Here is a 15,844-nt window from a genome sequence, read left to right on the forward strand (position 1 = left end):
GTTTAAAGTCATTCATAAAGTAACCTTTAATAACATGGCATTCAATATTTATGATCCAACATTCAAGTTGGTCCACTGGAACACTCAATTTTTTTTCAAGGTATTGAAGTTAATTATTCATTTATTAATGTATTTCATTTCTTTATTGCAAAGGAAAGGTAGAGCTAATCAAGAAAAGCACGTTAAAATGCAAGCCATTTAAACTAACAGAGCTATAGATGGCCACAAGTCTGTAATTCACTAGAGGGGCTCTGATGATGTTCCAACCCTGGAAGCTTTTAACTCAAGCACAGGGACCACATTTTGGTGCAGTATGCCCTCAAGAAAATAATCTTTATATGGAATGTATTAGACTATTCCCAAATACTAAATATGCATAAATAATGTATTTGGAACATGAAAGGAAGAAAGTAAGCTATTTGTTAAAGAAATGATTAAAAATGTTTGTTGACTGACTGGAAAAAGAGGGCTGCAATTTTGACTTAGCTGTGAATGCAAATGCTTCCCTTTAGCAGAGCAAGGACAAATATTTATCTTACCTTTTTTGAGTTAGAAATGAAAATTATTTCTATCTTTATTTCTACAGCTCCTGGAATTGTGGTTCTACTCTGTGACTACATAGAAATCAGTACTTTCTCTCACTATTTTATTTCCTACTTATTTTCCCTCTTATCTATCTGTATGATACACTAATTTCCTGCCTCGTGTTTTATAACTTTCTACCTTCTGCTTGGTCTTTTTCCTCCCATGTTCTTCTTTTAGCTTTCTCTAGCAAAATCCATTAAGCTTTCTTTTCAGCATCAGGTCCTGCTTTTGAAAGACTTTCCTGATACCACTGTCTATCTTCCATTCCTCTGGATTCACAACAACTGCTTTTCCATTTATACTGTATATTGAGCAAAAGACTATAGTTTAATCGTTTTTCTTTTTCACATATATGAGCGCTACTGATTACTTTCTGGGTATATAAGTAGTCCCCCACACACTGGCAAATGTATATACTAAATAAATGGAAAATAAAATAAATCATGTTTTCAGAAAGCACACTCATGTAATTATGCCTTTTTCCCATTTGAATCCTCCTCATATCCTGTATTCTGTAACAAAGACTGACAAATCTTCTGAGCAGATTTTATAACGTGTTTGATCTCAGAGTACCACAAATAATCTACCTATGCTATTGTGCACTAGGATATCACTAGAAACAGCATTCTTTGTGAACTGCGTATTTGATTGATGTCCCTCAGGCACCTTCAGTCAGTAAGAAGTTGGAGTGGGTTTAAATTTGTCTGAAGGTAGAAGGCTCCATAGCCCTTGAACTACCGCACTGTCTCCATTTTCTCTATTTTTTATTCTTCCCCCTTTAGATAATCCTAGTTTGATATTAGGAAATGTCAAAGAGAGAGTATAACAGCTCAAGAACATCACCAAAGGATTATTACATCTTTGACAAACTACAGGGCAGAAGGGCTAGTACATCTTCCACAATCTGTCTTTGTGAACTGTTCCGACAGCAAACCTTTGCTCTCAAGCACAAAGTATTGCTGTAAGACACGTTTTATTAGTGGGTGGTTTCAGTCAGAGATGGACATATATACCCCCATATGGTCTTATTTATCCCAGAAGGGTCTATTGCCTGATGGCTGCAGCTGTAGAGTGGATTTGATGGCCTAGACAGCCCCTTTCTGTTCCTAAATTTCCAGGTTCCTAATTTTTCTGAATGTGGGAGAATATACTCAAATGTTATATTAGCTGAGACAAAATGCAATTTTCTCTGTAAGTAGTTACAGGATATATTGTGCACTTTCTTTATTCCTTGTGATATACCCTCTCCAGTTAACCAGCCCAGGCATGGGGTGAAACGCTCACCCCAGGGACCAAAATGTTACCTCTAGCATCTCACCTGGCCGGTGTGCCTTTGGAACTGCCATGTTCGTCACTCGCCCTCCATCCTGAGGTTTGGGGGGGGATGCGGTAAACCTGCAAATCCCCGACTCTGATGGTGTGCTTGAGGTCAGGCTGTCTGTGTAGTCATTAGTCCCTGCCGTGAGCTGCTCCGACGATGTGTCTGATATGAAGCATTCTGTAATGGTGAACTTGGCATGTCTCAGCTGCTCTTCCATTTTTGCATGCTCATATGCTCTCGCTAGCTCTTCGTATGTTGAGGAGGCACTTTCTGTGGAGACCATGCTGCTTCTTGCTCGATCTAAATATCAGAAATATAAATAATGGGAGAAAGAAAACATATGCACAATCTGTTTTGGAAGAAAAGCTATGAACGTGATAGTATTTCTTAATAAAATGCAGAGCCCTTCAAATTATCAAGGTGATTTAAATGAGTCTGCTTCACTATAAATGTCTGCACAATTTTTAGTTTAGTCAGTTACTTGATAACTATAGATAATCTAAAATGAAGTCGTAGTCTGCTATCATGCTTATGTGGCTTAGCATTACATTTGAGGCTTAGAAGAAACAGTGTTTAATACATGAAAAAGGTTACATTTTTTTTTCAAAAAAATAATTTCTCTAAAAGTTAAATTCCTTAAAAGTGTTAGAAATCCATGAAATAGATTTAGCAAAATGAGGAACAGCTTCTTTATGTTATCTTTTTAATGCATCTCAGAAATATTTCTGTAAGGTGATGTCTAGGTGAGAAAGGATAGTTTTTCTGTACTTGTTTCAACCTTATGAATTTTTTTTTGAGAAAGCCCTGAGGACAAAGGTCAAATACAAAGGCAGTGTCTCTCAGACATTGTCTCTCTAGACACCAGGTAAAATACTTACTCTTTTCATACAGAACAAAGGTCTTAAGAAAGCGATATTTTTTGGTAGCTTCTAGCCTGCACTGAGATGCTTTTTCAATGCTGCTGAAGATAATAGGGGCTTCATATTTGACACACAGGCTATTATGACCTAGAAGCTGTTCTTTTCAGCTGATGAGTTTCTGAGAATATCAATATTTCTTAAACAAGCACTACTACGGAAGATGCAAATGGCTACTGATACATTAAAAAGCATTTTGGAAATGCAGTGCTCCTTTCTGCAGGGACCAATCACTGGTCTGTTGCACCCATCGCACTTCTACTTCAGTGGGCTGGAACAGCAGAGGACTTTCAGAAGTACCTTGAGCAGAAGACACGTTTCTTCACAAGATCTGTACAGTTTCAGACACTGTTGGTGGTGTTCGATAAACAGGCACGATGTAATAGCTAATTCATAAAAATGGGAATCCTATAACAGCCAGAGGCAACTGTGCTGTTATTGCAAATCTTTATCTTTTTTATTGTGTGTGAGGGTACTTGCATCAGTTTTCATTGTGCACAATGAACAATACTCCTGCCACTTGTAAATAGGACCATGCATTATTTCAAATGACAAGTACTTCTACAATATGCTGTAACCTGCTTAAGATTTTGAGCTGTCCAGAACTTAAACAAGGCTGCTTCCCCCCACACCCCCCCCACCCCCCCAGAAACATCATTCTGGTTTTCAAAATTGATTTGTAAATTAGAGCAAAATAATGTCTTTTCAAACTTCTGATCAACCAGAAACTCCTGGAAGGCTGCAGTTGACCAGTGCCATAGAGCAGTATCTGTAAATATGATGGTCCTGCAAAGGTGTCATTTTGGTTCATGAAGCTCACGACCTGCAGCTTCCGATATCCCATGCCCTGGGGAGATTATTCCAGGAAGAATCTGCTTGAACACCTACTTTAGATTTAACGAAAGTTCATCCAAGCCCAGGGTGAACTTCATGAAACCTAGATTTATCGGAAAATTTCTAATGGCCTCTGGTTAGAACATTAGAACTTAGTACAGCTGTGAACTGCTGCAATGCATTTCTCCTAAGCTTAAAACCTACTGCTCTGTGAACCTGAAGTTGTTTTGATAGGAAGTGCTAAATATCCACTGCATTAACTAGGTTCAGAAATATGAAATCCATGTTGGAAAAGTTATCAAACGTGCACATTAGTTCAACCGATTCTCAAATACATAATTTGGCTAAATCTATTATAAAGTTTATCTGGAAATTTTAAACTTCTGAAGTACTTAAATTAAACTGACTCTATTCTTTCCCCAGAAACCAAGTGTCATAATAGAGCTACATTTGGCACAAGAAAACCTTTCTTGATCATGATCTAAAGCTTGCTATCCTGTACATAAATCACTGTGTGCTCAAGGGTGGACACAGAGTAGGAAATTATCCATGTTAAAACATAGATTATGAAGTCTGTTTGCAAAATTGCATGTAGCTTGTCTATTAAACCACAGAGCAAATTGAATTCTCTATCCTTTGCCACACACATTGGAAAATGTGTAATTGGGTGATGGAATGTTCGAACACATACCTGAAATCTGAAATCTGGAACATCTACAGAAAGGGTTTCTGAGATAGCATTTACTATTTATATTTGTATCTGTATAGCTATTAGAGTTAGTTCTTAAAGCCTTATGATAATTCTACCTTAAGAAATCAGGATGAAGTTTGTCATCTGGCTAGAGGTTATCTATTGACTGCCATTACCCTGTGGAGACAACACAGGGGTCTGTAGGTTCAAGAGGATGAACTGTGAAAAGATGGGAACTCCAACCTATAAATTACTGGATGTAAGGCAAGTTAGATGCTTGTTCTTACAGAGAGAATAAAAACAGTCATACTGGTTTTCATGGTGAAAGGCCAGTGACACCTGCTGCTTTGTAGCTCTAACACATAGCTTTTCTCACATGACAAACACTTCTCCCCTAAAATCGGGGTGGAAGGCAAGCAGTTCCTTCTGAGGAGACCAGAGTAAGCCTGGCATCGCTTCTGTCAGGCATATCTCTGAATAGTATTTTACCTTTCTTCATATTTAACCTTTATTAGATTTGCTTTGTGACTATTCTGCTTAATCATATACTCATTTATTTGCCCTTTGTTTTTGTCACTTGTTCAGTGTAAGGCAGAGGAGAAAACTTTTTTTCAGTTACAATTGCATTTATAATGTGAAGACGTCAAGAAGAGATGAAGGCTGCAGGCAGAATATGTATTCAGTGTCTCCCCACTTGTCTTCCAGAGGAATAAAACCTAGTTGTTTCTCAGGAAAATCAGAGCTAGCTGCTGCAGTATTCAGTGATATGAATGCATTTTGACTTGGCATTCTATTCCAGATATTTCCCTCTCATTTTTTCCACTTACAATAAACCTTATGAACATATTACATGAATGTGAAAAGGAAAATACTATCCTCAATGTAGCTCACACCTTAAAACCATTCCACCTATGACTTGGGCATATTCTTGGTTGCTAATACTGTGCCTTCCTTGTTAATGCCATTTCATGCAGCAAATTATCCTGCTTTTTCCTTCAGCTACAGGAAGTACAGTGCTTCAGCTACAGCAAAAACTACCACAATATCTTTCAAAGGTCTCCAGTATGCGTGTGTGGCATGAGAAACCATGGGCTCAATATTTGTTATCTTTAGTACCGTATGCATTTGTGACACCTAAGCACCAAATGAAGTACTTCAAGGACCAAGAAGGCTACTGCAGTTGCTGCCGCCCGGTTTTCACAGTGCAGCCCTGCAGAGCACCCCGTACCTGTGTCCTGTGAGGGGCTGACACTGTAGCTGTCGCTTTCCTTGTCCACTGATCCTGCTGGCCTGGGAGTGGGCAGCCTCCAGTCTGTGGTGAGGGTATGAGCTGATATGGTGGGGTGAGGTCTGTTGAGTGTCCACTGACTAGCGTAGCGGTTGCGAGCTGTGGGTCCGGTTTTGGCACTCCTCCTTGTGGTAGGATCTGCGATGAGTAACAGAGAAGGTCTTTGCCACTAGGCTTTTGAATTTATAAGGAAACAAGCCCTGTCAGGAAGGGATGGCCACTGAAATGTTGGTTAAAAAACCCCACAAAACATTATTTGTGGAAACAAAAATTAGCAGTGAAAATGCTGTTCATTACCACAGTGCTAACGCTTGTTTGAAATACTCTTTTTCTAATGAAAGCATACATTTTAAAAAGGGTGAACTGAAGGGCTAAGAGCCCCATCAAACTCCCACTGACACATTCATTTTCCCTTTACTCCAACATAACCTTTTCTCCAGTACCAAAACCACTCTGAGATGTGAAAGAGCACAAGGCAAGTAGATCAGGTTGGGGATTTCACATCACATCTCAAGCAACGTCTAAAGTAAATTATCAGTGTAGATGTGCCCTCAGAAAGACCCTACATCAGGTACCTGCCCTCAGTTTGTAAAAACATGTGCTCAGAAATGTGGTGATATAAATTTCTACTCTAGACATTTTCCGAATAGTTTTACTGTATAACAGTATTAATCAGTTACAGATTTCCTATTTTTTAACAAGTAGCCAAGACAGAAAACATAACCTGTAATAGTGCCATCAGAGTTTCAGTAGGAAGAGATTCATAAAGATTTGACTGTTTTTAAAAAATTAGTAAATAAATACCATTCCTTAAACTTTAAAAATCATCTGCTACTTCTCTGAGGTCAACAATGTTTTATTTTTTATTATCCTAGAGATAATATGGTGACCAAGGGAGAAAAATCTGCCAAAATTGACTCATTAACATTGTTAATAAATAGTTTTTCTGTAAAAGTGAGGCATGCACTACCTAACGTAGCAAGTGTAATAGAAAAATCATTAAGTGGCAAACAGAAATTGACTAAATTGGCACTGAAGGATTTATCTTTGAAGCTTCTGAAAGGATATTAGTAACAATAGAGAGAAAGGGTATTAGAAATGAAAAATTCAAATCTATTCAGATATTCTTTGACATTCAGAAGGTGAAGTTGTCTGTCTTTGAGGTAAGAAACTTTAGCAGAAACAACTTAAAGAAAAAACAATACCCAGATAATGACTCTGAGCATTGCTTCTGCCTAAGCATTCCCTGTAAGAATTTATATTCTGCTGCTTCAAAGAAACAAGGTATTTATTTACAAGTACCAGCTATGGTCTGATCCTTCTTCTATTTCACATCTTCCCTCTACAGCATTGGGAAAATATGAATCCAGTGCCATTGAGAACTGATCCTTCTGGTAGTGCAGCACATAGATGCCTCCCATGGATAGCATCCAAAAATGCACTTGGCATGACGTCACCAGCCTGTCAGTATCAACCACCACTTGTACCAGCTGTGGAAAGTTTACATGTGGCTGACGTGTACCCAGAAGTGAGCTGCGTGCCTGCTTCAAGGGAAGACATGAAGTACAGAGGATAGTGCTGGTGGGAAAACTCGGCAAAGTGCTGGGGCTGCTTGGTCTGGAGAAGAGAAGGATCGAGGGGATCTCATCAATGTCTATAAATACCTGAAGGGAAGGTGCAAAGAGGGCAGAGCCAGGATCTTTTCAGTGGTACCCAATGACAGGACCAGAGGCACTGGGCACAAGGTGAAACATGGGAGCTTCCCTCTGAACATCAGGAAACATTTTAATGTGAGGGTGGCTGAGCACTAGCACAGGTTGTCCAGAGAGGTGGTGGAATCTCCATCCCTGGAGATATTAAAAAGTTGTCTGGGTATGGCCCTGGGCAACCAGCTGTAGCTGACCCTGATTTAAGCAGAGGGGTTGGACTAGCCGGTGCCCAGAAGTCCATTCCAACCTCCACTGTCCTCTGATCCCATGACTTAGGAGGCTTTTGTCAGGAATCTGAAGGAGGCAGGAGAAACTGCTGTCAGCATGCAGGAGGTCAGTGCTCATCTTGCTGAACATGAGGTTAGTGGTTGGACTCAATAATCTTAAGGGTCTTTTCCAGTCATAACGATTCTATGATTCTACGTGCTGAGCAGTAGCTCTGCACCAGTTGCACTGCGCCTGCGTAAGGGTCTGTAGCACAGACACAGTGAGCTCCAGAGCTGCCAGTGTGATGGAATACAGCGCACATCTGGTGCCCCGTTGTTAACGCAGCTCTGCCGTCATATGCTGAAACATAACTGTAGAGAGCTGAGGTGAGCAAGGCAAAGGTTCACAGAGCACAACTCTTTTATAAATAAAAAGAAAAGAACTAGACAACAACTTAAAAAGTGCCGTAAGGGAATATTTGCCAATTAATGAGTGCGAGTGTGCTGAGGATCCATAACCTCTGAGTCACCCAGCTGGGCACTGCACCCCTCTTCACACAGAAAGCTGTAGGTCTAAACAAAATCTCATAGCCTAGCCTCTGTCAAAGCTATATTAGTGTCTTAAATCCAGAGAACACAACTTAAAAGTCTCTGATCCAGGCCTGCACACTGTTGCAATCAGATCTTTAGTGCATAATAAAAATGATGGTAGACTTCTGTCTCCAAAGCTGGGCTGGACACAGATCCTATTCTCATATATGAATTAAACCGCGGTTTAATTTGAGGGAATTCTCCCTCTGACTTCAGTGGACTGAAGCACATAACTGCACACAAAGAAAGGATTAGGAATAGAAGATGCTGGTGCTATAAAATGCTGTGGTGTGACACAGGCAGGCAATTTTGGGGTAGTGCCTTTTTCCTTATTAGAAAAGGCAGGGTTGGAAAACAATGGAGAGTCCACTGTTTACACAGATGATCTTGATCTGCCAACATGATAAATATGATGTGATATTTTCTGCTTGTAGTGAGCAGGCCAGCCAGCATGTACATGAACTAAAGGAGCAAGACAAGAGTGGTACCAGAAAGAAAACAAATGTCATCTCTTGACTCTTCTTATTCAAATGTTATGACTCTCCATAGATGAAAAATGGTGGTACTAATCTAGTCCTTAAGAAATGACTAGCCATAGAGTAGCACTGTCAGACTTAGAAAAGCAGCAAGATCTGGAACAGAACAGCTATCGTTTATAAAGACCAGGGTGGAAATGAAGATGAGAGGAAGATTTTTCAAATAATCTGCATTTTAGGTGGTACACAACTAACTCAGCATTTATGTTCACCAAACTCACCAAGTAAACAAATTTGGAAATGATCCAGGGATAGAAATGATCCCAGAGATTTTAGAAACTGCACACTGCTAGTGAGCTACACTTTGGTATTACTCCTGACTCATAAGTATGCCTTTGATCTAGTGATTTTCTTTTCCATTTACATAAATATGGAATACATTCATGAGAGAAATTACGAAGAACGGATTGCAGCAGTATATTAATTTATGATAATATTTTAATCACTGTAAGAATAACTCACCATGAATATATTGGGGAAAAGTAATTTACCATAATAACTAAAACTGGAAACACAACTTTTTCAGAGAAGCAGTAATGAGAAATGCATTTCTTGCCTGTTGGAGAGGTAAGGAGGGAAGATGTATTTTGAAATACAATAAAGATTGATCACCGAGAAAAAAATATATTAGACGCTAAAAGCCATTAAGCTAATTTACTCAATAAATTCTAGAAATTAGTATCTAGCATGCATTTGGTTTAATGAAAGCCAGGTATGAATTATTTCAAATTACACCTACATTTCAGATGCATATGCAATTTTACCATATTGAATCACTAAATGCAATTGTATAAGAAATGTTCTCTGCTGACCTAAATAGATTTCTTTCAACCTTCAGACTGAAGAAAAAAACCCCATGAGGATGCTAATGCAGAAGCACAGTATTCATTTTCTTATAGCTCTCTCCTCTCCAGATAAAGTATTTTCTTATGTGCTTACTTGTTCCTGGCCGGGCATCAGAAACATCCACCAGTGGTCCTGTAGCTTGTGACACAGACTGGTAATGTACTGTGTGGGTGACAGTCAGTGACTTCTGCTTAGATGTCTCTCCAAAGTCAGCATCGGTGAGCAGAACTGTTGATCTGTCATCTGTAAGTAAAAAAAATATAAATCAGATATTGAATAACTAATTTTGGGTTTGCCTTCCTAAACACTTTACAGCCAGTCCCCAGCTCCCTCTTCTCTGCAGGGCTGAAGAAAGCTCTGAAGTGTGTACCACAGCTTGGGAGCCTCTGGCTTTAAATTCAAAGTTCATACAAACCTAAAGAATAGGTGCAATTTTCATGTCTTTCTTTACAATTTCACCTTAGAGAGGTGCAACTAAGAGTACTAGACATTCTTTCAAAAAGCTAATTTACATGTAATTGTTTTTGGCCCTAATTTCTTTCTTTCCCATCTTTTGAACCCTGCCCTCTTCTTCTTCATTTTCAGAGAGCTCAGCTGAGCTTTTCGACAACATCTTTGATTTATTTCTTTTTATTAACATAATTAGTAATGTCCTTAGTGAAATCACCCATGTCTTCCCAAAAGGAGGTTCTTAGGTGATGTTGCTTACTAACCCTCTGCTAGTCACATTTTTCTCCAGAGGCAAAATATTGTAGAAGGGGTAGCCATGACCCAAGACTGTTCTTAAGAAGCTGCTTATTTTTAAGCATGTGAGTACCACAGACAAACACTTGTAGGGCAGCTAAGTATCATTAAGTCCAGCTCTGCACCAAACCTCACTGCTGTAGGTTTTACAAAAAAGCATTGGGGAGCTTTATGTGAGTCATACAGGTTTCTCACAACACAGTCAGTCCAGCTGACTATAGGCTTTCCTGCAGCTGCAAACAAAGGTACGAGGTGAAGCCTGACCTTAAGAAGGATTGAGAAAATAAAGGTGAGCACTGACTTTTGCTGCTCTATGGTTCTTCTGCCTATTGCTTCCCTATGGGGTAGGACATATACACCAAATTTCTACAGAGATCTTGATCCCTGCAGAAAGCCAGTGCTATACAGTGTTTGGGTTTTTTTTTTTTTTAAGTTGTAATCTCTATATTGTATTTATTTTGCTCCAAAGAGGAATCTGGTCCACATGATTGTGAAAAGTTTGACAGCAATAAATCTTCCCTGACTCTGTGTTTGCAGAACAATTATTTGCATGCTGTCAGACTTTATTTTGCTTCTTTACAGCCTTTTTATCCATTCCTAACAGTAATAAAAGCCACTAGAGGTTCCTGCTATGCTCTATAGCTTTGTAATATATTTCTTAGAGGACTGGCTGCAGTGGGGCTTCTGTGCATTTACTAGTAAGCAGAGGTTGATATGCTTCTTCTAAGCATTCCAGTTGTTGTTTTTTTTTTCTTAACTTGACAAGACACCATTAAGGTGAACAGTTCTGCACAATAACGTAACAAGAATTTTTTACCCAGAGCAGGCCATAAATAGAATGAGCATTAGGAAATCAAATTACTCTGCTTCTGGCAAAAGATGAGCTCTTATTCAGGTTGGGAACAAAACCTCTTGGCAGTAAACTATGTCAAAGACTGCCAAAGTGTCTGCTTACTCTGAGTGCTTTGTGGAGAGATAGTTATTACCAAGGCACTGATCACATTGCTACAGTTAAGGCACTAATGGTATTTCCACTATAACCCCTTATTGCTCAGCAACTGCAACTCAAAAGTAAAACCTGTCTTTAAGATGAAGCCTGGCACAAAAGATTGTATCACACAGGCAAACTTTGGGAAGCTCAAATCAGGATTAGAAGAGTCTGTGTCTCAAGTGAAGCATAGGTCTCATTTTCAAACCTGCAGGGCAAAATGTGAATAGCCCCCTGAGGCCACCCCACCATGCCAGACTGACAGTAAGTACAACAGGGTGGGGGTTTTAGCCCAGGGCATGGACAGGAGATACAGAGGTGCTGCTCCCAGCTTGCAGAGCTTTCCTCTCTGGCTACACCATCCCTGGGACGCTGTTACGTTCTCAGCCATCACAGGCTTCTTCTACACAGATTTTTATCTAAAAAAGTTAGAAGCCTAACAAGATCAGTCATTCTGGAGGGTCTTGCTACAGTGTGTACCCATACAGTCCCAAGATCAGGTTGTATTTTTATTCTGTTGAGATTTCAGAAATCTTGTGTTTATATTATTTGGGAAAAAAACCCAACACAAACAATTCTGTTTTTCATGACAGTTCAGCTATGTGCCAGCCACATGAGAAATCTTGTTTTCTGTTGTGTGAAACAGTTTAGATTTGAATTTTGCATAGATATAAAAAAGCTGAAAACTGATCAAAATGTTGAAATATCATTTGCTATGAACAGGTGGGTATGTTAGGCAATGTGTAAGTTTTAGAAGTTGGCTGTTGCAAATCTTTAAATACTGATATTGTAGTTTCAGAATTTCATTTTCCTTATATGTAATGCCAGTGATCCATCTAGTCAAAGCCAAAAGAGAACTCAAAATGAAAATCATAAAACTGCCATTCTTCATTTACATTTTCTTCAAGCAGCTCTTTCTACCAGCTTCATTTTCCTAATGTCCTGCATTATTTTAAATACTGTACTGAGATTACTTGAAGTGGAAAATAATTCAAAGGGGAGAAAAAAAATCAGTTCAGTTTTCAAATGCAGCAGATTACTCTGTAGCACTTTTTTCTTGATGTGTGCAGTGGGGAAAGGGTGTGGGCTAATGGAAGTCCACTTACAGTGCCTGTTACATTAACCAGTGAAAACAAGCCCAACAAGAGTTTACCAATGGTCTCCATTGTGTCCCTCTCCTCAATCAGAAGCTGTGCTCTGGGAATGTCTATGTGCATCCTCAGTGTTTGTTGCTGCTTATTAAGTGTATCTGATGTCCTGGTGTTCTTGCTAAAAACAAAAGAGAAGCCAATACATTAACATTCAGCCTAAATGAAAGGATAATTGCAAACTCCCTAATTTTAAATCTGTCCAGCTCAAACAATAATACTATAAGCATAATCAGCAAAATACCCATACATCTTATTTTCCCCTCTTCAGAACAAGTGCATAGTATTAATTTATTGCATGTGACAAGCAGTTAGAGGAATGCAGAGTGTTGAGCAATTTGGTCTGTTCTTTAACAGTAGGGATCTCCCAAAAATGTCATATAGTTTTCTTCAAGTGTTGTTGTAGAATAAAATTAGTAAAAACATTTTGTGAGATGGACCTTTTCTTCCATTCCTCATGATATGAGTAACAAAACACAGCTGATCAAACAGATTGGTAGGAAAATGAAGTCTTGAGTAATTTCTAAGTACTTTTTAAACTTTTCATTATTTTTCATTAGATAAATTCCAAATAACACTAGAATTAATAAATGAAAAAACCCAAACTAATAACTAGGGATCCCATTAATAAATTGCATTTAAAAAATTAAAGGTTTTAGTCCCATTGATGTTCCAAGACTAAAACTGCAAATCTTGTTTACATTCATGAGTTATTTCTGATTGATGCGATATTCTAAAAAAGAACATAAAACAATTATTCTATTATCACTTAAATTGAAACAATTTCATTTTGAAGTTTGTGTACCAGAAAATGACTTCTTAAATGAGCTGTCTACTGAAAGCAAATTAAAATGGATAGTAAAATTGAGTACTACAATAATTTCTAGTACAGAGCTTGCATCAAGAAACCTTCAGACTGCACTAAAAACCCAGAAACTTTTTGCCCTTTTAGATGTAATTACTCTCTGGAGGAGAGGAAATATTTGCAAATACTTCTTTACACAGGGAGGCTGAGGAAAGTTATGACAAATCAGCCAGTAGTGTGATCCAAGTGCTCACAGATCAGAGAGATTTAAAACCTAAGTGGAGGCTCATTTTCTAGTGTAAAATAGGGGTAGATCACTCTGCTGAATTCTTCTTTGGCAATGAATTATTGTTGTTAATAGAATCCACAGAGGACTGTTAAGCAGCTTGACGGTAAGCTCACTTCTTCCCTGAGTGCGGACCCCTACATAGGAGATTAATGCATGTGTGATGAGCCCACATTTCTAGACAATTTGCCTTAACTTCCTTCTGTGTCTCCATGTGAGCAAGACCTAACTATTGCAGGTTGAAGGTTCTCCTAGAGTCCTTTTTAGGAGGAATTTCCTTGTCACGGGGTCAGTAATTTTGCTCCAAATCCAAGAGTGAGATCTGCAATGCACACAGGTACACCTCTCTGGCTCATTCTCACCTTCTGACTTTCCCTGTTCCTGTGGTCTCCAGCATTAAGACTATCTATGCATCTCAAACTTTAAAATCTCTGTCTTTACCTGAGTGGTTAGGTGGTGCTATTGCCATCCTGTACAGATGGATAGCTGAAATGCATTCAAACAGCTTACAGCTGGTGCCTCGTTTCATCATTATGGAAACAAAATATCAGGAGAGCTACTCAAGGGCTGCCCAACTTTTCTCCATATATAATCAGTGGAGAATAGTAGCCACAGTGTCTTATTAAGCACATAAATTTTCAAAGACATTTAGGATCCTAAAATGCAGATAAATTCCACACTCTTGTTCTTGAAGTGTGCGAATTCTCTGCATGGATTAGATGCCACTCTCCTATTGGTTTCCACTCAAATTGCTAAATGTTAAGAGAACCAGAGACTAATATATTATCTGCTTGCCAAATATGGTTGAATACATGCCCTTGGAAAGTTGGACTACGTTGGGCTTGCCCAAGATCATAGAACGAACCTGTGATCAAGTACGAAACTGAATTTCTGAGGTCTAATTTCCATTAATAATCCGATAGTTAAAGGATGCATGCAATCACATATACATCGAATCTGTGCAACACATAAATGAGTCTAATAAATGCATCATTGCACCCCTCCTCCACTCACAAGGGACATATTTGACAAATCTCAAATCAGACATCTTCCTCAGAGAACACAGGCCTCAGAATCCCAGTGAGAGCTAGAATCTCTTCTGCAGGACAAACGCTCTATATTCCTACTATTGCAAAATACACAACCACAGAGAAAGTATTGTTTGGACCACAGGGAGCAGGAGGACAGTTTCACAGGTCTGCAGTTATATTGCTCACCTGCCAAGAGAGAATTTTGGATCCCATTCTTGGCTCCAGATATAGCTTTACACAAAATATTTGGAAGGTCCTTCAAGCCAGAATTGTAACTCATGCCTCTATATTCAGTAAAATTCCCTACTATGCTCGAGAATTATGCTTTGTTTTGTGTGATCTTTCTCCTCCTCCTTACTAGCCTAATGAATTCTCCTGTATGCAGCAGCACAGTGACATGGAGTGTCCAAACACAGAACAGGCAATTGCCAGTAGCAAGAGGGTTGCTGCTGATTAACATTCTATCCCTTTCTGGCTCAAGGAATTCTGAATTATTTTCTGCAGACTACAATAGCTCAACTTCCAAGTTATAAAAACCTAAAGTGCCGACAGCAGTTAAGTGCCTCTAGAACTTGGCAGCAAGGCAAAGATTTTCAGGATTGCAATTTATAAGTTTGGTGCCCAAGTATTTTCTAACCTAGGAAAATGTACAGCCTATGGATAAAAGGGCCTTTTTCCAGAGGAAGTTCAATGTATAAGGTATTTTGAAAGAGTGTGCATAGTTAAAAGAATACCCCTTTTTAAATAATCTTTCTGGATCTTTAATAAAGGTATTCATACTTGAGTGAGTGAAAAGATCTGAATACACAAGAAAGCGTTAAACCTATGAAGCTAGTTATGCAAAGGGGTCAAACATGGTGTTCTGTAAACGCAAAGTAATTCTGGGTCCTTGGCAGAGTCAGGTCACCTCATGATTTTCTGATGTCCAAGCTGGTTGTTGTAAAAACATAAGGAAAACTAAATCACAGAATCTTGTAAATCTTGTAAGTAATCCGCCTGACAGAGAAATATTTGGGGAGAAAAGATTCCTCACCTTGTGTTCAAAATTAGAAAGCTTAGCCAATTGCTATACTGATTCACAGTGAACTATTACGAAGAGTTGGCTGGACTAACATTTTCACCCAAAAGAAGCATAAAAAAGCTGTTATTGTTCAGCAGCAGGGAATTTTATTTGCAAGTTTAAGGCATAAGCAGCAAGTTGTGCAGCTCCCGTTATACTGCCAACTTATCCTGCAGACTTATCCTTCTCCCCAGACATTTGACTTACTCAGCTAAAGCCAGCAACTTTCAAAGCAAAGACTAAAGCTCCATTCTTAAT

At 38.9% G+C, this 15,844-nt stretch overlaps 1 protein-coding gene across 1 annotated transcript in view; it reads right to left on the minus strand.

Moving 5' to 3' along the window:
* The window catches only part of DSCAM (DS cell adhesion molecule), a 394,607-nt gene that overhangs the window by 18,910 nt on the left and 359,853 nt on the right, over positions 1-15,844 (minus strand). Inside the window, exons 27-30 of the mRNA XM_064472090.1 lie at positions 12,410-12,525; positions 9,618-9,767; positions 5,577-5,774; positions 1,904-2,206 (exon numbers count right to left, since the gene is read on the minus strand). Of these exons, the coding sequence (XP_064328160.1) occupies positions 1,904-2,206; positions 5,577-5,774; positions 9,618-9,767; positions 12,410-12,525 (767 nt within the window). The remainder of the gene's footprint in view (positions 1-1,903; positions 2,207-5,576; positions 5,775-9,617; positions 9,768-12,409; positions 12,526-15,844) is intronic.

The sequence above is a fragment of the Phalacrocorax carbo genome, chromosome 1, assembly GCF_963921805.1.
Source record: "Phalacrocorax carbo chromosome 1, bPhaCar2.1, whole genome shotgun sequence".
Taxonomy (NCBI): Eukaryota; Metazoa; Chordata; class Aves; order Suliformes; family Phalacrocoracidae; genus Phalacrocorax; species Phalacrocorax carbo.